The sequence below is a fragment of the Danio rerio genome, chromosome 11 (assembly GCF_049306965.1).
Source record: "Danio rerio strain Tuebingen ecotype United States chromosome 11, GRCz12tu, whole genome shotgun sequence".
NCBI classification, from domain to species: domain Eukaryota; kingdom Metazoa; phylum Chordata; class Actinopteri; order Cypriniformes; family Danionidae; genus Danio; species Danio rerio.
In genome coordinates, this window is record NC_133186.1 from 7,158,671 (window position 1) to 7,181,730 (window position 23,060).

General features: G+C 38.5%; 1 protein-coding gene across 4 annotated transcripts in view; it reads right to left on the reverse strand.

The window, feature by feature from the left end:
- Window positions 1-13,179, reverse strand: part of si:ch211-253b8.5 — a 43,854-nt gene extending 30,675 nt beyond the window's left edge. For 2 of the 4 annotated variants that reach the window (XM_073916292.1, XM_001336012.8), the window contains exon 1: window positions 12,921-13,179. In XM_073916292.1, the coding sequence (XP_073772393.1) occupies window positions 12,921-12,963 (43 nt within the window). In that variant the 5' untranslated portion in view covers window positions 12,964-13,179. Of the gene's footprint in view, window positions 1-392; window positions 657-12,920 lie in introns of all 4 variants that reach the window. The other 2 variants (XM_073916291.1, XM_068224270.2) reach the window with 2 other exon arrangements.
- Between the last annotated feature and the right edge of the window lie 9,881 nt (window positions 13,180-23,060).

The window sequence follows — 23,060 nt, forward strand, 5'->3', positions numbered from 1 at the left end:
CTCGTTACAACTGAGGTAAGCAGAAGAGCATCTCTGAACACACAACACATCCAACGTTGAGGCGGATGGGCTACAGCAGCAGAAGACCACACCGGGTGTCACTCCTGTCAGCTAAGAACAGGAAACTGAGGCTACAAATTGCACAGGCTCACCAAAATTGGACAATAGAAGATTGGAAAAACGTTGCCTGGTCTGATAAGTCTCGATTTCTGCTGCAACATTCAGATGGCAGGGTCAGAATTTGATATAAACAACATGAAAGCATGGATCCACTGTGCCTTGTATCAATGATTTAGGCTGGTGATGGTGATGTAATGGTGTGGGGGATATTTTCTTGGCACATTTTGGGCCCATTAGAACCAATTGAGCATCGTGTCAACGCCACAGCCTACCTGAGTATTGTTGCTGTCCATGTCCATCCCTTTATGACGAGTGTACCCATCTTCTGATGGCTACTTCCAGCAGGATCATGTCAAGGGGTTGAAAGTCGAGGACGAAAGTGAAGACCAGGGGGTGGGGGGCGTAGGGTGGCAGGTGGGGCGGTCTTGGATGAAAATGGGGACTGCGCAGGATGTCTAGGACGCCGCACTAGGCAGCCGCCTAGGTCGCCTCAATAGATGTGCCAGCCCTGCCAACCTGGTACTAAGAAGGTGTACCTAATAAAGTGGCCGGTGAGTGTATTTACTTACCAAAAATGAATAAATCAATCATGTTTTTGTGAAACATATAATTTGTATTCTACATCCACACTCACAATATAGGATAACCTATAGCATACATATTAAGCCTTTAAAAAAGGTAAATCGTATATAAGTAGGTAAACGTAGCGATAGCATGGATAATTTTTTTTTTTTTTTAAAGAATGACCTTTTTCCTTTCACAAAAATATCCCATAGAATGATAAACATTATAAGACACCAACATTTCTTCCTTCTGCATTCTGCTGTACAAGTCAACTATAAGGACTACTATAATGCTTCCAACATATTTCCCTCAAGGTTAAAATGTAGCCTCCAAATTGTTAAATTATCTGTTATAATATTGTGTACTCCTTGGGTCATCGTGTTTATGTAACATTCAGTCTCGAGCACAGTGTGATGATGTCACAGGTCTGTTATAAAAGATGTCATGCCATACCAATGTCATGATTTGTCAGGTCATTTGCAACTGCTGATGTTCATTAGTGTATTCCAGCTTTGCTGATCTCTGACCTGCTGTGCTTTCACAATGTCATCTAACAAACTGCACAGTACGCCACTGACATTAGCATGCCACGTTGTGTTTGCTTTATCTGGCGTCACTTGCCCCTATAGGTGCTGTTGTAGTTCCTAATTACATTTTAAAGACTCTTAAATCTTAAGTCTCTCTCATGCATAGCCCTGTTATGGTATCTATTTTTTGTTGTACAACATATTGCACCAAAATATATTGCGATAAACAATATTATTGACATTAAGGCAATTTAAGGCTAGAATGACAATAAAACAGCGTCATAATGCAAGTGCACTCTTCCAAAGGACTCATAAAATTTTATTTTTAAGAATATTTCATATAATTATAGTCATTTTAACAGTTTAATAATTAGGTATTGGAATCAGCATGTGAAAATGCATATCCTAAATAAATAATATTAAATGTAAACCATAAAAATCCAGGTAAAAAGTAACAAAGGCTGTGAGGTCTACCAGACTCCATTTCCCATAACACCCTAGGAACTGATTATGAACTAACCAGTTACCCACAGGTATATTTCAGCTGCACACAATGCTGAGTTTTGTTTGGATCATTAAAAAGAGACTAAAAGAAAATGCCAAAGACAATAGGAAGAAACTAGAAAGGGTCAATGGTTTCATAAAAGCCAAAGGAAAGTGGGAGAAATGAGGTTTACTGGAAGAAATAGAAGGGACAAAGTAATAATCCTGAGGCTTTGGTTTGGTCATAATTGTTGTCATTGTGGGCAAGAAGAAACAGTAAAACATGTCATGATGCATTGTCAGAAATATGAAGCAGCAAGAAGTCATTTTATAAAGAAACTATAAGAGATTAAAATATGGTGTGATTTAATCAACGTATTGAGAAAACAATCAAAATATGTATTATGTTAAATTACTGAGAGAATTTATTTTAATTTTGAGAGGATATTGGAACTTTATTTGGTATTTTTGTAGCATTGGTTGTACACTCGATATTGTGGTGCATTGTGGGATTGATTGAGTCCGCTATGGTTTCGGACACCACTAACAATGGCTGTTCTCTCAAAGATTGTCAGACACCCAAATGAAAATATACTAAAGTAATAACTAAAGTAAAGTAATAACTAATAGTCAATACTATAGTGTTTGTAACCACACTGACACTGACACCTCCAATAGAGATTGTGCGTCATCTAAAATGTGGCTAGAATTGGTTTATATGAATGAGCAATATACACTCATACATAAACTGCTTGTTAACGCAAATTTATAATCAGCCAGTCACATGGCAGCAACTCAATGCATTTAGACATGGTCAAGATGATCTGCTGCAGCTCAAACCGAGCATCAGAATGGGGAAGAAAGGTGATTTAACTGACTTTGAATGTGGCCTGGTTGTTGGTGCCAGACGGGCTGAGTGTTTCAGAAACTGCTGAGGATCTACTGGGATTTTCACGCACAGCCATCTATAGGGTTTACAGTAGGGGTGTCACGATTTCGATTTTTAATCGAAATCGATCGAAATTTATGCTCAACTTCGATTATCGAATCAAAAAATAGAATCGTCGATGCTGCCACGCCCCCATGTCACATCAGCTTGGCTTGCCGAGCGGGAAAAAACAGGCTTGTTGAAGTGCTTGTAAAACTGCAGAAGCAGGAGACCCGTCGACAAAACTTAAACCCCCTCCTCTTCCAATGAAGTCGCCGGTGTTTAAGCATTTTGGATTTCCAGTGAGTTATGTTGACAACGTTCGTGTTGTCGACAAAAAAACACACTATTGCAAGCTCTGCTATGTACGTATTACGTACGGTTCGTCCGATAGACAACACCGGCATCGCGATCCTCCGCCCGCCCCTGTTGCAAATCCGCTCGTGAAAAGTACACACTCAGGCCCTGTTTACACTGTCTTTGTTTTTAAATGGCATTTTAGAACGACAACGATTTGACATCCACAGTGGCGTGTAGCATTTCTGAGCAGCCCTCCTTCCTCTCTAACTCTGAAAATGCACATCACGTGACCACAGACACAAACGCACATACAGCCTTGCGCTCGAGACAGCAGGTCCAGGCAGTCAGAGGACTGCTTCAATCTTTCACTCACTTGTACTTAGTCATTTTTAGCGAACACCTCAGATACTGTTGGCTGGTTCCTGTTGGTTGTGCCTCTTTTTTACCGACGCCATTATAACGACACAGATCACTGCCTATTCACGAGTCCCGCAGAAAAAGTGATTGACAGGTGGTAACTATGTGTGTATCTTGCCTTTATTCATTTACTGTATGATTTGTTTATGGGTAAAACAAAGACCATGTAGGTCAGGTAGTTTAAACGGTAGGCTACGAATAATTAATTGGTCATTAATTAATTAATTATTCATAATCGAAAATCGAATCGAATCGTGCCTTTAGAATCGAAAATGTAATCGAATCGAGGATTTGGAGGATCGTGACACCCTTAGTTTACAGTAAGAAAATATTCAGTTAGCGGCAGTTCTGTGGGCGCAAATGTCTTGCTGATGCCTGGTTCAAAACAAACGCAAGTGCAGGTTGCCAGATTGACGACACAAACGCCAACTCAGGATTGAGCCTGACTCGGCATGGGATAGAAGGAATATTTTCCATATTTAAAGGAGTTTTGTTCTAACCAACACCTTTTAGAAACGGCTTCTATTTCTTGCAGCTGAACAACAGAAAACTATGACAATGATCACAAATTGCCATACTGAAAGCAGCAGCAGATCTTGAAAATAAAATTTAAATAAAAAGAACTGTTACTCAGGCAAGCCAACACATATCAGTGATTCAGCATGTACATTTAATATTTTTAAAGAGGTTTAATATGTATTAATTAGATTATAAACCTTATCGTTTCGTTGAAGTGCACTATTCTGTGCTTCTGAATGGCTGTATTTAAATTTCTGTTGTGTTTCGTCTGGTGCAAACAACTAAATTGCTTATCAATGCATATCTTGTAGAGTGTTGTTAGGTCACAGGGTTACTCACCTAATGTTTACATTCATAATATTTATGTCAGTTGTTATAATTAAGCACCTCACGTGGAACTCTGAATCTGTGTCTCATTTCGGAGTCTGCTACTGTGCACTGCAGGTCGCATTTTGATCATAGATGCACACTTTGAGAGCCCTCATGACTGAATGAATCAAATACGTGGTTTTCCACAAAGGCAACCCCTTGTGCTGAAATGTAATTGGCTAAACTGGCAGTGGGTGGGTTAAAAGGACCAAAACTTCAAGTGTTCACATTTAGTTTATAATTAATAAAGCGTAATTGGCATGCTGTCACTGGAGAGAGCCCTGAGCTCGTAATATCCTCGAGCCCGGGGCACCCTCCCGTTAGAAGGGCGAGAGGGGAGTTCGAGCTCAGGTAGGTCTCGAAAACTCCCCTGCTTGTCGCCGTGTGATAAGTGTAAACTAAGGTTGTTTTAGGAGATAATTTGGCTTAGTCGATTGGCTATGGTGTATGTTTTTGGATGGTGGGAGGAAACTGGGGAACCCGGGGGAATATTACGCAAATACGGGGAGAACATAGAAACTCCGCACAAAAACGCCAACATTCCCGATAGGAGGTTGGACCAGCGGTGTTCTTGCTGTGAGGCAACAGTGCTAGCCACTGGGCCACTGTGTTGCCCTATCGGAAAAAATGGTGGGACTTAGGGGTGGAAGGGGGGGGGGGGGGGGGCACTTCAAGACGAAGATAACTGGAGTGAAAAACTTGATTATTTATAATGCTTTCATAATCATCTAATGGAGCAGATTGCAGAGCTAATGAGGTGCCAGCCGTGTTGATCATAAGCACGTGATCCTCTCGAAATTAGTTTATAAATAAACCACACAAAGACATGCGTTCTGGCACATTTTCAAATCAGAATATCTACATCCAGCACCTACAAATATGTCTGTCCTTTGCAGAATGTACACACAAATAAGTGTTTTTCAAAAGAAACTCCCAATAGTGAGAGTTGATCTGATTTTGTTTGCGTTTGTTGAATGTTTCAGTATCCTTGTTTTAAAAATGAGGAAACCCTGACAACCCAGAAGTTATCTGATACTGAAGTCATTGTTAAAAAACTAACCTCGTATTTAATTTCCTCTTTACTGCTTTTATTTCAGCTGTTCTATTATTAGAGAGACTTCGATTCACTGGAAAGTACCAGACAGTAATGGGAGTAAATGATATGAGAGGAATTTTTAGTTATTCCACAAGATGTGTGATTTGATGATTCATAAGGAAAGTATGAAGGAGGGAGTAGAGATATAGCAAGTGCTGTCAGACAAAAGGTCTGGAATTTTATTTCTTTTATATCAGATGTTTTCATTATTGCCCACACATTAAACAAGCTTCTAAAATATGAATAAAAAAGTATATTTCGTAACTAGCAACTAGGCATGGGCGTTTTCACGTGGGTTTCCTCAGGGTGCACCGGTTTCCCCCACAGTCCAAAGGTATGTGGTACAGGTGAATTGGCTAGGCTAAATTGTCTGTAGTGTATGAGTGTGAATGAGTGTGTATGGATGTTTCCCAGAGATGGACTGCAGCTGGAAGTGCATCTGCTGTGTAAAACGTGCTAAATAAGTTGAAAGTTCATTCTGCTGTGGCGACCACGGATTAATAAAGGGACTAAGCCGAGAAGAAAATGAATGAATGAATAAACTTTTAAAATATTTTCGAGCAGTAAACATGTTAGGCTAAATAATTTGAATTAATCATTGACTTCTGCTGTCTTCATTAGTTTCAAAACACAGATTTAATTACAATTTAAACTGGCATCTTTGGAAATCTTTTCTGCAGGAAATACTGTTGTCCTAAAAAACTTTAAACAAATCGTTAAAAAAAAAACATACACCGTAGAAACGGTATAGCAGAAAATCTTGGCAGTTTTAAAACTTTGACTTTTTCAAACCGCGGTAAACCATGAAAACAGTTATCGTCCCATGCCTACTAGCATCAAAATCTGCCAATGGGGTGAGCAAAATAATCTTATTCAAAGCTAAAACAAGACAATTTTGCTTACCCCATGCATGGGCAGATTATTTTAGCGTGTTTTAAGGAAAAATTCACTTGTTTCTTGATTTTTTCAATATTTGAACTAGAAACAAGTCAAAAACTACAAGTAAGAAAATTATGCAATATAAGTATAAAACAAATTAAATTTCAGCCATAAAGTTAACAACAATCCAGAAATGTCATGGTTTTCTGTAGATTTTGGATTGAAATGTAAAAATATTTATGAGTTACCGCTTGTATTTTTAGATAGTAAATAAACGAAAAGTGGGTTGTTGTTTTAAAAAATATTTAGCATATTTTCATAATTGATCTTACATTTTAGATTCTTTGTAATTTCATGACAAATATATCAGATGAAACCATAGTAAACAGTGGATTTCAATGCAAATCTAGATGAAAATTCTATTCTTTTCTGCGATACCCAATGCGAAATGTTTACAATTCCACTTGATGAGTTAAATTACTGTTTGGAAAGAATTGATCATTTTAGATTGATTGGGATGATTATGTAGGGGAGTGGATAAAATATATGAAATAATCTACAAGCATAGATAATCTCAATAAAGAAGAAAATACCAATTAAATATACTAGGGATGTCCAGTTCTGATCATGTGATTGGAAATCGGTTCAATTATTAAAAGTCAGAATTATTAGCCCCGCTTTGAAAAAAGTTTTTTTTTTCTTTCCTTTTTTTTAATATTCCCAAATGATGTTTAACAGAGCAATGACATTTTCACAGTATGTTTGATAATATTTTTTCTTTTGGAGAAAGTTTTATGTTTTAATTCAGCTAGAATAAAATTTTTTTGTTTTTTTTAAAAAACATTTTAAGGTCAAAATTACTAGCCCATTTAAGCTATATTGTTTTCGATAGTCTACAGAACAAATCATCGTTATACAATGACTTGCCTAATTACTCTAACCTGCCTAGTTAACCTAATTAACCTAGTTAAGCCTTTAAGTGTCACTTTAAGCTGTATAGAAGTGTCTTGAAAGAACATTTATACTGTCATCATGGCAAAGATAAAATAAATCAGTTATTAGAGATGAGTTATTAAAAATATTATGTTTAGAAATGTGTTGAAGAGAATTTGCCTCCGTTAAACAGAAAACAGGGGGAAAAAATAAACAGGGGGGCTTAATAATTCAGGGGGGCTAAGTGAAAAATTTATGTTATTTATTACTTGATTGTTTAAGCTCACAGAAGTGCTCTGATTATTAACAGAGTTGTTAAATGTTAAAATAAGATGAATAAATAAAAAGTGAGGATCATCCTGAATCTGTTTCTTCGCTCTTCTTTATGTTTTTGTATGTATTGCAGAAGTATCAGATTAAGTTTCGGTAACGGTAGATACTCAAAATCAAATGACTCAGACTCTAGAGCACAAAAACCTGATCAGGACATCCCTAAAATATACAGTGTTTTATTTTTTTCTAAGAGGTCAAACTGTATTAAAAAAAATACAGTAATTAAATAATCAAATGGAAAATAATACTGTATAGTCTTCGTTTTATAAACAATTAAATTAAATTAATCATTGTTCATTTGTCAAAGATACAAACGGTACAGTTTCTTATGCCTGTATGCTTTTAAAATCCTCACACAGCTACAGTCCTCAAAAAACACTTGAGAAATGATTAATTATAATCCAGAATCAACATATACTTGCGATGTGACTACTATGAATGATCACACTGTGATATCGACGCTAAAACAATAAAATTTATTCAATTTTGTTACACAAATCTAATTTTATCTTAACGCAAAGCAGAAACTTTACCATAAACTTGAGTCTGCTGGAGTATAGAAAAAGTCACTCTACTGAACCTACATGACAGCACCAAACAACTGGGGTGCAAATCCCTTTGACAGACACAGGCATTTTACACATAATTTGAGGAAAATTGAAGAATAGTGTGACGAATTCTCCCGTGGCCAACTTAATTTCCAGTCACAACCTCCAAGCGTGCGCATGTGTGTGTGGAACTAATAAGTGTGAGAACTTGGATTGCACCCAGAGTCCATCTGCCAAAAAATGGCAGAAAACAATCCCATTTAGAGAGATTTCAGTCAGGTTATACACAAAACAAATCTAGAATTAAGCATTTCTTTGCTCTTTAAGCCATATGTCAGGATCCACTCTTAAATGTTTAAATGCCCTTTAAATGTTTGATTCAAACAATGACTGGAGAAATGAAAAATTCCACATAACAGAAAAAACCTTTTCACATTGAGGTTATAAATAAACGTCCAACACTTTATGACAAACTGAGATAAAACTGAGCCACGGCTCAGGCCTTTTTAGAAAATCTTTCCCTATTCTGCCATGGAAGTAGTGTGTCCAAATAAGGAAGGCACTTTTAAAATGTAGACGCGCCACAAAAATAATATATGTGATGGATTTACTCAAAAATTTAACATACTGTTGATGAAATTAGGGTTATAGTTGTTCCCTTTTCTATTTAGTTCATATGCAAAATCCTCAAGAGCTGTCTGAATTTCTCTTCTAAAGTGAGTTTTCTCAGCCTCTTGTTTTTATGATTTTACTTTTATGCTGATGAATATGTTATTTTCATTGCCTTTAAAGTGCACCTATTTTACCCCTTTTTAAATATTTAAGAGAAGTCTTTTGTGACTCCAGAATGTGTCTGTTAAGTTCTATCTCAAAACACCCATCAGTATATTTATTTTACCTTTCGGAATATTGGAATTTTCTGCTTTGAACGCAGTGTAGCAGTGTATGCTAGTTCTTCCAGCCCAGCGTTCACACGTGCCTATCAGAGTGTGCCTTAATCTCCTCCTTGGCTGCGTCAGACAAACAGCACAGTGACAGACATGAAGGAAGCAGATCTCACGTAACGCTTTTGAGAAATACTACAATAAAAACTTTCCCAATGATTATTTGATGTATTTGTTGTGTCAAGTCTTTCTGCAATGAGGATTCACAACGATGTCTTTACAAAGTTTACTTACACACAGTTTTTGCACGCAAATGTGACAGGATAAACATTAATATCCACTGCTGTATGAATATCCTTTATGTCAGTGTACAAAATAAACCTGATTTATCGTACACAAACCGGGAATGAAGCATCTTCTTTTAAAATTGGGCTGACTTGCAGTTGTGGTGAAAAAAACAGTTAAATTGCTGTAATTTTTTACAAACGTATTTTAAAAAAGTTTTAAACTTGTAAAACTCATTCTTGATCACATTTGATGATCACAGAGTGCTGAACAGGTATTTTAATCTAGGTTGCTTTGCGCGCGTACTGTCTTGTTGATAGGATTATACGTGTTACTACAGACGCATGTTAATACTCGGCTGTCATTCAATTCGGTGGGCGGGGAAACTAATGGGCCTCAAAATAGGAGGGACTTGGATCCTATTTTAACGTCAGGAAATTTTAAAATAGAGACTTACTGTGTTTATTTTACCCCAATATGACTGTGGACACATTATATATATTACGTGCTGACTGACTGACTGACTGACTGACTTACAGGTGCGTAATGCGTGAGGCCAGCAAACACGATGTATAGCCGTTTCACTTTACTTCAGGACGCATTAATATCGCTCTGTAGGTCTATTATAGACATTCATAAATATTCCTGTCAAATCTAATAAATGCTGGAGACATACTTGTTACATAAACGCACTAAATCGCACTTCAGCAGTGTTTATTTGAGAGCGCACAAGAAGATCTGCATGCTTTTGAAGTGGCTTATATTTGAGGGGGCGTGCAATAAGTTTTGTGCACGAGCAGAGGAAATCGGCGCGCAAGCAAAGAGATCTGCTTGTTGTAGGCTATTACATAAATGCGTTATTGCCTTCTAATAGTGCGCTCACGACATGGAAATAACGCCCCAGATAGTTGGTAGATCTGTGTAAAAAAAGGTCTGCCGCCACAGCTGGAAAAAATCCTAGAGGAAACACTGCTATACCTACCCTCAGTTCTGTCCAAACAGCTTTAAAAAGACGATTTTCATCATAGGTGCCCTTTAAAGTGAAATAACTGAACATTAGCATAGGAGGCAGAGATAAATGCTCATTTTAGTAGAGACTTCTCCACTCTTCATATATATGGGATTACCACTCTTTCATAAACAGATGATCCAAAGACTTTTTAAAGCACAATTAATTTAAAATCAAGCACCTTCGTAATTCACCCCATCAGCATATGTGGCACCATGTTCCTTACTGTACTTAACATTTACTAACACTTATATTTACATAAAAATAGCAGTAATGATGATGTTCTAAATGTGTCATTAGATTGTTTAAAACAGTTATGTTCAAAGAAATTAGTTTCATTTCTCTTTTCATCCTGATTTTGACAATTTAGGGTGACGATATTGGAAAAATCAGATATTGCGATATTTTATTTTTCTGCAATACATATTGCGATATGAACACAGTTTCACTAGATGATAGATTTTACTAGTTTGAATAGCACTATTTGATGGTTTTCTGGAAGGTCTAACAGTATTTAGGTACAGAAATTGAAAAATCAAAATGCTGTAAATAAGTTTGCTTTGTCTCGTGTCTAGTCCAAATATCTAAAACGTCTTAGATCAAGTCTTACAGGCAAAGTTTCTAATCGGACCAAAAGAGCTAAAACAAGTCACGTGAGAGTAAACTCTCCTTACATTAGTCAGAGTGTCAGGGTTTATTTTTCAGCGTCCCGCTCAGCTGTCAGGAGAGGTGGTGGTTTGGTGGTGATTGACAGGGTGCACGCGCGTGACGTGTCTGAGGAAAGACACGGTGGGGAGGGGTGAGAAGGGTGCGCGACGATGCCTATTTGAGGACCGGGAGGGAGACGCGAGATTACCGGGAGATCATCACTTGTTTGCGGGCATCCGGAGACTCGCGAAACTTCCCGCCCTACTCATAATTCTCTCTTCATATAGCCATAAGCCTATTACATATCCATAAAACACTGTGATATAACCGCGTTCGGATCGGATCGCTTTCTCACTGCAATTGAACCGCTCCAGGGTTCGTTTCAATCGAGCCGAGACCACCTCATTCAAGCGTTCCCGGAGCGATTACTTTGGCGCGGAACAGAGCGCGATTGCCCTGTTCACATATGCCAAATGAACCGCGCTAACTGGGCAAACGAGATACGTTCCGAAACAAAAGTGCAGGTGTGAAAGCACCCTTAATTAGCAAAATTACCTGCCAGTGGGATAAGTAAAACAATCTTCTGCTTTGAAGATTGTAGATATTCGGACTATTAGGCCTGTCACAATAATCAATATATGGATACATGGCGGTGACCTCAATCATATTTGGAGAAGCAATATACATAATAAAACAATTAGCAACATTTTAGCTGATTGTGCTACCTCTCTATCTCTATTTGAGGTGTCAGTGTCAATATGGTTAAAACACTATAGTATTTACTATAAATTACTTTAGTATATTTTCATGTGGGTGTCAGACAATTGAAAATAGATCTGGTAGCAGATATCGCAGCCTCTGTTCATTTTTACCTTGCACTTTAATGGTTAACATTATTATTTATTTGTTTATGATATACGTTTCACATTTTGATTCCAACGCCTAAATATTAAATAGTTAAATAAATAAGTTAAATATTCTTAAGAATAAAATACTGTGTTTGTGTACTTGTGAAGATATTGTCATTCTGGCGTTATACTGCATAATGAGTGGCATAAAATGGTCTTAAAATGGCAATAATATAGTTTATCGCAAAATATTTTAGTGCAATATATCGTACAACAAACAATAGATATCATGACAGACCTATGGACTATTCAATTAATTTTCAGTTCAAGTTCATTTGAACTTCAATATAGCATTTTTCACAATAATTATTGTTTCAAAGCAGCTATACAAAAGATGTACATAAGAAAACAAAACAAAAATAAGAAGACAAACGACAAAATAAGAAAGAAAAGCTTTTTTTTTTTTTATAAATGGTATATGTACCGTATAAATACAGTTATTAAATACAATTCTGTGGCTCCTGTTCAACTATAATTCAGACTCAACATTGCTTATCTTGTGATGTGAATATTGCGGGTGCGTACATTGCAATATCAATGCTGAAACTATATAGTGTGCAGCCCTTGCACTATTGTTGAAATAATGGACCTATGTCTGTTTTTAAGTACTTTTCAAACCTTGAATTCATATGTTTGAAATTTAAGTAGACTTATCAAGCATAATTAAGTATACTTATGGAGTATTACAGAAATATCAGCAAATGAACAAACAAAAACACTCATCATTTTATGCAAAGGTAAACTATATGATGGAAGTTCGCAGAAAAAGGATATTTTTCATTACTAAGGTCAGTTTAAGTTGTCACAATTGTTTTATGTTGTAATTTTATCATCAAGTACAGCATTTAGTATAAGCATTATGTTTTACATCGACTTTTTCATAAACTATTTTGTATTTGTAGCTGTTTTGCTATTAAAAAAGCAGTCTGAAAGTTACATTTTCTAGAAATATACATGGATACTCTCATGGTTTGTATCTAATCATTTTTTATTGTCTGTGAATGAGGCGATAGTAAAAGCTAAGCCCCCAGGCTCTCTCTCTCTCTTACACATGTTCTTTAACAGCACAACAATTCTTTTGTTGATTAATGTCATGCTTGTTTTTAGGGTCTGAGTTTATAATGAATCGTATCTTTATGAGCAAAATAATTCAGTTAAAAAAGTACTCACATGGCAGTCGTTTGTTGTGGAGGTTCGTCCCCTTTGAGCTCATGACTCCAGTGACAGAGATAAACACCCGTAAGAATCAGTGCTGGACCAGCAGCTTCATTTGGTTTGACGTCCCTGAACAAGACTGGACACAGCTAATCTCTTTCTATCCCTCTCTCCCTATTTCTCCCTGTCTCTCTCTCTCAGACTATTCAGTTGTACAGTTCCTCTGCTGCGCTGCCACTGGCCGTGTCTCTCCGCTCAACCGCAGGTCTGGGGCAAGTGGATAATACCAAGTCCACCCTTAAGGGCGGGGGGAGTAGAATTTACAGAGGATCAGACAGACGAAGGAAGGAGTGGTTATGTAACAAGAGAGGAACTACTAAGAAAACTAAATCTGTCTCTCAAACTCTCTTTGTCTTAGTATACTAGTCATTCACTGAAAGAAGAACAATATTTATTTAACACTGAATGAATTGGACTGAGCACAAATCAACAGTTAATTAAATATGATCTTTAATGTTATGTTGGTATATGCTAATTATATTCATTATTCGTTGTGTGTTTGGATAGTTACTATTCATTATATATACAGTTAAAGTCAGAGTTTTTAGCCCATCGCACGCCCATCCAACCCCCCCCCCCCCCCCCCTGTTTAACTGATTTTTTTTCAACACATTTCTAAACATAATATTTTTAATAACTCATTTCTTATCACTGATTTATTTTATGTTTGCCATGATGACAGTACATCCTATTTTACTAGATATTTTTCAAGACACTTCTATACAGCTTAGAGAGATGTTTAAAGGCTTAACTGGGTTAATTAGGTTAACTAGGCAGGTTAGGGTAATTAGGCAAGTTATTGTATAACGATGGTTTGTTTTGTAGATTGTTGAAAAAATATATAGCTTAAAGGGGCTAATAATTTTGACCTTAAAATTCTTTTTAAAAAATTAATAACTGCTTTTATTCTAGCCGAATTAAAACAAATAAGACTTTATCCAGAAGAAAAAATATTATCAGACATACTGTGAAAATTTCCTTGCTCTGTTAAACATAATTTTGGAAATATTTAAAAAATAAAAAAGTTAATAATTCTAATAATATGCTAATAATTCTGACTTTGAGTGTAAACTGGTTTGGAAAAGTCAAGTTTTTAAAACTGCCAAACATTTTTTGCTATACCGTTTCTATGGTATATGTCAGATTTTTTATTATTTATATTTATATAGTTTTTAGGACAGCAGTATCTTTAGCAGAAAAGATATCCAAAAATGCCATTTTAAATTGTAAATAAGTCAGTGTTTCTAAGACTAATAAAGACAGCAGCAGTCAATGATTTATTGAATTATTCAGCTCTCAGACTTGTTTACTGCTCCAAAATGCTTTAAATGTTTCTAACAATTCAAATTTTGTGTTTAAAGGGGGGAAAAGTTTAAACATAGACATTTAAAACGAGTGTATATTAGTAATCACAATCCGTCAAACCATGATATTTTTATCCAAGGTTATCATACTGTCAAAACCTCATACAGGACTGGGCGATATGGCAAAAATGCAATCTCGATAATATATAAGGATAAAATAACGATATATATTTCGATATAGGTTGTTAATGCTTCCAGATTTAAAAGAGTCCCCCAAAAAAGACTGAAGCCACATTTTGAGGGTCCATTAAAAGCCGTAGCATATTTTAGGCCGATCAATTTTCGGTAGCCGAAAATTTAGTGCAAAGTTAGAGGTTCATTCTGATGTGACGACACTAAATTAATAAAGGGACTAAGCTAAAAAGAATGCGAGTAACATTGCAGCATTTCGTTCACGGATGGTGACAACATTAAAATCATCATGTTAAATCTCTCGAGTAAACATTACCTGATTATTTACCTACGTCTTGTCTTTAGTCGAATGGACAATAATGTTTTTGAAGGTAGGTTTTTCCATATCGATCGTGATCAGTCAGTTATGGATAGGCTACTTCATCACACGATACCAGCAGATCCACTTTTTACAAAACACACGAACTGACTTTCAGATACAAAACACCTCTGTGCAGTCTGTGTCCCGTTAAAGGAACAGTTCACTCAAAAATAAAAATGTACGCACTAATTATTTGCCCTTTAAATCAGTGGTTCCCAAAGTGGGGGTCGGGACCCCCCCTAGGGGTCGCGGTATAATAAAGAGGGGTCGCCTGGTGATTTCCAAAAATCTATTTATTTTCAATTAACCACTAGAATTACCATTTTTTACTGAAGGGAAAAAAATTGTTGTAGCTTATAGTTACTAGTTCTATTGGATTGCGACCCCTGGGGTAATTACATAATATTAAAGACACAGCAGATTTTATGGCACCAGGTTAAACTTTCTGGCCCATTTACAGCACTGACAGACATTGGTCTATTGGAGTGTGTGCGCCATTGCATGCAAGGTTTCTGTATTTATAATCACCTCAGAGGATATTGGGGGTCACGAGTCACTGGCATTGTCATTTTTGGGGTCGCAGGCTGAAAAGATTGGGAACCCTTGCTTTATATAATAAGTCATTGCAAACCTTAAGGTACTTCTAATTACCATGGGCCAGCTTTGGCCCCCTGTCGGCATCTCTGTTTAAGATAAAGTTAAGTCTGTTTTTGAAAAAGGCGCCTAAGCAGTTGAGGAAAAACTGTAAAATACATCCTAGCGCCATCTGGTGGCCATTAAACAAAATACCGATGAACGTGTATTATATTATTATTAACTAACTTATAAAACCGTGCGTTAAATACACTTGTAGCGTGTATATGTGAAATGTAACATGAAATAGGCTACTGTGACAGTTGTTACTGCGGTTTATCTTCAAAAACGGTCGTGTAAATGTGCTGAAGAACACCCACACAGATATGTATAAATGAAGTATACATGTAACAAACCCACTTAACAGATAATTCAAACAGAAAGTTACAACCTAAAACATTGAACTGAACTATTTTATGAACTGAAGTGTTTGTAATCTGTATACATTCACTCACCCGCAGTGGCATTGTGCATGGGAGGTTGAGAGGATCAGAATTGAGGTTAGTGTTTCTCTGTGTTGGTACTGAAACTGCCTCAACTGTCCTCAGAAGATATACGGCCTCAAAAGTGCAGCTGAGCTTCTGTTGAGTCTCAAGATTAGTTTACCACAGCTGTAGAGAGTGTGTGGGATGTGTGGAAAACATGATTGTATCAGCATTAGTTCGCTCTAAATGTCAGACACACACCTATCTTTACAATCCAGACTGACATGCATGCAAGTGTGTGTGCTTTTGGAGGGGTGTGTGGAGTTACAGAGCTCTTGTGTGACTCAGACAGAGAATCCTTGCGACTGTGTGTGGGCTTCAATTCAGTGTTTGTGGCCGGCAGCCGCAGCATGTCACTAACGTTTCGAGTGCAAACAGAATAATGCAAAAGTGCAGACAGATTACGCTGATTTACTTGACATTTCTGTTGTCTGGGTCCATTTTGGTAGAAAGGAAAATGAGCTAAAAATGTAAACCCGGTTATTGGAAACACACTAAACATGATGATGTGGAAATTTCCCACTTTTATGAGATGTGATGTGCACAGACTTGATTAAGAATAAGGTGAATTGGGTCACTTCTGCAACACTGGCAGAACCAGTTGGCAAAAGCCTTATACATTTTGCGTACACTTACTCAAATGATTTAGTTTATTCAGTATACAAACTATACACTCACTGGCCACTTTATTAGGTACACCTGTCCAACTGCTTAATAATACATTTCACAAAGGCTCACAAAAATTGGACAATACCAATACCAATTGGAGAAACGTTGCAGGGACTGATGAGTCTCGATTTCTGCTGCGACGTTCGGATGGTAGGGTCAGAATTTGACGCCAACAACATGAAAGCATGGATCCATCCTGACATTTATCAATGGTTCAGGCTGGTGTTATAGTGTGGGGGATATTTTCTTGGCACACTTTGGGCCCATTAGTCCCATATGAGCATTGTGTCAACGCCACAGTCTACTTGAGTATCGTTGCTAACCATGTCCATCCCTTTCTGATCACACAGTAATACCAGTAAATATCCGAAAAATTTACGAAACAACTTTACCAGTAGATTCAAAAAAGTGCTGTTCACACAGGCGGGGACGTTACGGAATTTTTCCGAAAACGACCGTTCACACATCCATTCCAAAATACCGGTAAATTCTGACATCATTAACCAGAAATGAGCTCTTAACGGCTGTGCTTGCATTTGTAAACATTTCACTAAATTACAAACTCTGTGGATGGATCAGCATTGTGAACAACTTCGATAAAAACATATGGAGACACACTTTCGCATGTCCAGATGTTCATGATGTGTGTGTGTGTGCTGGCGCTCACCAGCTGATTCACGGGCACACGCGACGCAGCGCTTGAAGGTAAACAAACAACGGCTTATCATAAGCATATTATCGATAATTATTTACACAGTTGGCATTAAGAAGAAACATATAAATGTTATCTGACTAACATCAAGCAGCTAAACGTGTCTGGAAAAACATTCAAAGGCTTTTATTTTCAAAAACCGCACTGACGTGAATGCGTCTGACCGTTCTGATTGGCTAAAGTAGACGTCTCACGTCAGCACGTTCTAGACATGCACGCGATCTTTCCGGCAATCTTCCTTCTGCATTCACACAGCGCAGCATTCCGGCAAATTACCGATAATGTTACAACTTCTCTTTCCGGAAAATAGCCAGAACGAATTTACCGGTATTTCAAAAAATTGCCTGTTCACACATACAACTATTCCAGAATATTGCCGGTAAATTGCCACAAAATGGGGTCCAACCCGGAACTAGTAAGGTGTACCTAATAAAGTGGCCGGTGAGTGTATATTTAAATACTATGTGTCCGGGGAATTAAACCTTGACTCTTTAACTAGCAGCCTACAGTATCACACTAGCAACCATGTTTCACCTCCTTGGATCTCTAAACTTCCTTTAACCTAAAAATATAGCACCAACTGCTAAGAACACTCACAAAACCACATAGCAAAATCCTGGAAACCAGCCAACAGCATATCAGCGTAATAACAAGGAGTCACAACACTGTATGAAACGCTTAGGAACATCCTTGCACCGACGCATAAAACCCTAGCAACCACATAGCAGAGTGCTATCAACAACAACAACAAACGATGAATCTTTCTAGAGTGCATGTGTCAGGCACACTATCAAACGGAGTGTAAACTGCACTCACTGGCCACTTTATTAGGTACACCTTACTAGTGCCAGGTTGGATCCTCTTTTGTCTTCAGAACTGCCTTAATCCTTTGTGGCTTAGATTGAACAAAGTACTGGAAATATCCCTCAGAGATTTTGCTCCATATTGACGTGATAGCGTCACGCAGTTGCCGCAGATATGTCGGCTGCACATCCATGATGCGAATCTCCCGTTCCATCACATCCCAAAGGTGCTCTATTGGATTGAGATCTGGGGACTGTGAAGGCCCTTTGAGTACAGTGTACTCATTATCATGTTCAAGAAACCAGCCTGAGACAATTTGTGCTTTATAACATGGTGCGTTATCCTGCTGGAAGGAGCCATCAGAAGATGGGTACACTGTGATCATAAAGGGATGGACATGGTCAGCAACAATACTCAGGTAGGCTGTGATGTTGACACGATGCTCAATTGGGAGGAATGGGCCCTTCAAGAGTTCACACTTAGCTGATGATTAATTATAAAGCTTGTTTGGCATGCTGTCCTGGGAGAGAGCTCTGAGCTCATAAGATCCTCGACCCTGGGGCTCCCTCTCGTTTGCAAGGCGAGAGGGGAGTTTGAGCTGTAGTAGCTAATGAATAGAAAGTTATTGCAATGAAGAGATAACTACTTACTAGGAGCATGTTTATGGTGCCGATTTGGACAACCCAAGCTCATTCTGGAAACGTAACCCCGCGGACGTTTCTGGAGACCGCGATTTACGTGGCCGGAGGTACGTAAAGGCCGCGTTTGTTTTTTTTCGAGCAAACGCTGCGGGGCGGTGTGGCGCCGCTCCGCCCCTCCTCTTTGCGCTCGCCAGCCGACGGCTCGCCTCCGAGTGGAGGGCTTTCCCGACGCAATCAGTTTGTCAGCCTTGCATCGGCGGAGTGGAGGCCCCTGAGGAGGAGGAGGAGGAGGAGGAGGAGAAGCCGGAGCCGGCCGCGGTGGACGACGACCGGGATCGAGTCCGGGGAACGGCGGGTTCCGGAAATCAGGTAAGACGAAAAACGGAATCTGGAAAATAAGGGCGAGAACGCGGCGGGATCCGGAAACGCGGTCAAAATTGAAGATGAGGGCTTTTGCTTTTCTTTTTTTTTTTTTTCGATCCGGCGGCTTTTCGCGCAAGAACGGCGCGGGCGCGAACGGCGCGCGCTTCCGAGAGGTGCCCGCCCGAGACGCGAAAAATCGTGCACAGCGGCCTCTTGCGGATCCGCAAAAACAAAAAAAACGCTCGAATACGTACCTCCGGGATGTAAATCGTGGTCCGCAGAAACGTCCGCGGGGCTACGTTTCCACAATGAGCCTGGGTTGGATTTGGATTAGTCAATTAACTTAAGTTGCATGTTTTTGGATGGTGGGAGCATGGGGAGAATGTGTAAACTCTTCAGAGAAACGTTGGCTGGCTTGGTAGGGACTAACCAGTGACCTTCTTGCTGTGAAGCAACAGTGCTAACCACTGGGCCACCATGCCACCCATTTAGGAAAGCAGGAGAAGTAGTGGTTGAAGGGGGGATTCTTCAAAATGTTGTATGTTGTATGGAACTTATAACATGTGATAATGTGATCCTCTAGAAATTAGTTTATAAATAAACTTCATAAAGTGTGCCAAAATATACCCCCCACACCATTACACTACCACCAGTAGCCTGAACCGTTGATACAAGGCAGGATAGATTCTTGCTTTCATGTTGTTGACAACAAATTCTGACCCTACCATCCGAATGTTGCAGCAGAAATCGAGATTCATCAAAGTTTTTCCAATTGTCTGTTGTCCAATTTTGGTGAGCCTGTGTGAACTGTAGCCTCAGATTCCTGTTCTTAGCTGACAGGAGTGGCAGCCGGTGTGGTCTTCTGCTGCTGTAGCCCATCCACCTCAAGGGTGGACGTGTTGTGCGTTCAGAGATGCTAATTGCATTAGGTAATTAAATTTGACAGAAATGTGGATGATGTGTGGATGATTGACAGGGCTCAAAACTAAGCAACATAATGATCTGTTAACGAGGAAGTCGTATGTCCTAAAGCTTGTATACTCTTCTGTAACTCACTCAAGAAGTAAATATTTTTCCTTCACAAAAAAATTACATTCTTTTAGGGCATAGTATAAGGGACGCAGCACATTAGTGTTCCATTTGGGATGACACTGCATTCATTTACTAAGCTGTTGAGTGTGTAAGTGTATAGTGTGCCATTTGGGACGTGCCTCATTGCACAGAGAAGTTGTAGGTCATCTATGAAAGGTGAGTTTTTTGTTTTTTTTAATTTCTGTGTCTTTAGTATTTATTAGCTTAAATAACCATAACTAAAATAGCCGGGTCTGTCACATTTTAAAGGGCCATGAAACCCCCTCGTTTCAGCAGGATGTTTTCACACCTATACTTTGGAAAAAGTCAGAAAAGTGGGCGTGTCCAGCTCTGTTTAGGGGGGAGTGTCGGTGGAAGAAAAGTGGGATGGTGTGGGAGTGTCTATTTAGGCACGCGCGAGTTTCAGAGTCAAAATACACACCCACAGCGGACAATGTGACTGTTTACATGGACATCTGTAGTCGAATTATTTGCCAAATTATTAAATGGTGGACTTTAACTTCAGTTTGGCTCTTTCATTCAGGGAATTCATTCATGTCCCTCGCAACAAACGAGATATTTGATTCGAGGAACTGCTCTAAGCGTGTATTTTCATGCAATGTTTGATACCGCACGGCGAATGAGAGAAAAAAAACTCTGCATTTCCCGGAGACTTAGATGCAATCACCAGCAACTAGAGTCGCGTCTTTATTAAGAGGAGACTACAAGCGAATCCGGATCTCAGCGTCTGCAGATGAGAACAGCTCTCAGGTAAACAATGTGCCTCCTTAGACACGTAAGTTAAGTAATTGTTGTCGAGCGTCGCGTACACTGTTAATCCACACGTGACTCCAGCTGAGCTCTCACAGAGAGAAAATGAAAACAAAACTTAACTGCAGCAAACTATAAAAGCAACACTTCACGCTTGTTTTGCCAACACAACGTGGCGTCTTTGTCGTCTAAACACTGTGACAGTAATGAATATTAATGAAGTTGCACAATAGGGCGCGCTGATTGGTTTAAACCCAAGCCTTACTCATGCATTAATGCAACACATTGTAAGACGTAATAAGACTCACTCTGGCACAGACGTCCAGTCTGCGCGCTGGAATACAGGCTATTATCTCATAGCCGTGACGCAGCTTCAAAAATTTGTTTCAAACCGGAAGTACGAATTTGCTTGAAATAACGCAAAAACAATCAATTTACACTTTTTAGTGAAATATAGGTGTCCTAATAGTGTTTTTAGCAGTGTGGGACACATATACGACTGTCAACAGCTCAAAAAATGTGTTTGGTGTTTCGTGACCCTTTAAGATTTCCTTGAAACATTTTCGATGTGTTGTTAGAAATTGCAGCGCATTTTCGTGAAATGTTTGCGTTGTATGAAAATGCAGTGTGTTTTTTTTTAATGTGTACGTATTGTGACGATTGGCAGCACATGTACTGTGAAACCAATGAAAATCGTTGCTTAGTTTGCTGGTGTTTTTTTTTTTTAAATTAAGCTCTCTCGGCCACCGCATAAAAGACTATTTTTCATTGATTTATTTAATCATTGAAGATTCATAAAAAATAGTGTAAAATCTCGTCTTGTCTCATGAACTCAATCTCATGTCTCGTCTCGTTTTGCAGGTTAAGCATATCGTTAAACCCTTACAATATATATTTTACCGGTTTATTTTAACATCATTACAATTATACATTTATTTTATTTTCAGCTTAATCCCTTTATTTATCAGTTACCATTACCAATTCACCTACACAGCATGTCTTTGGACTGTTGGGGAGATCGGAGCACCCAGAGTAAACCCATGCGAACACGGGAATAACATGCAAACTACACACAGAAATCCCAACTGACCCAGCCGAGGCTCAAACCAGCAACCTTCTTGCTATGAGGCGACAGATCTACCCACTGAGCCACCGTTCAGCCCACATCAATACATAAACAAATTATTTTAAAACAAAAATAATAAAAATCGCATATTTCTATGAAAATGCTTATTGTAAGAAATATTGATATTGCAATTCTCATCAACCATATTGCATATTTGCATATTCATGCAGCTCTAATGTATAGCATTCTTGCAAGAGACACAAAACCACAACCACAAAGCCCAAACAAGAACAAACATATAGCAACTGCATGGCAATGACCTGGCAACGACCCACAAGAACACATAGCTCTGTGGTAACGTCTTCATAACACCTGCAATGCAGAGTGGCCTAACATCCTGCCCACAACATTCCCTGTTTGTTTCAAAATGAGAGTAAAAGACACCATATGCAAGATTTATTTTCATTAAAATCAGTAGAACGATGCTGCATCTTTTTTGCTGGCTTATGTCTGTACATTATGCCAAACGTTTCAAAGCATGCTCAAATCCAATAAGTCATTTTATACAACAATTCTGTCTGGTTCTCGAATCTGATTGGCTGATAGACGTGCGATATTCTGCAATATCAGCACTCGTACAGCCTCCTCACCCATCTGTATTACTCCACCCACACAGAGTGACAGCAGATCAACAAACTCACTAGTTTGACAAATATTGCAGCTGTTGGACAACATCATGCACTTTTCAGACTTGTTAAGGCAAGAATGTAGCTGTTTAGATTGCAACCATGCAGTTTATTTATAAGGACAGGGCCTATTTTAAATATGTATAGTTTTGGAGATACAGTGTCTTGGCATCCATCAGCCTGTCATACTGAGTAGAGCAAAGACGGTTGACGTTACACCACAAGATGGCAACAGAGACCTCATAATTAGGCCTCAGAAGAGAAAAACACAGTGTAAATTCGACCACAGCTGATCAAATCATTATGAAACAGGTAAGTGTCATTCTAACTATCTCTC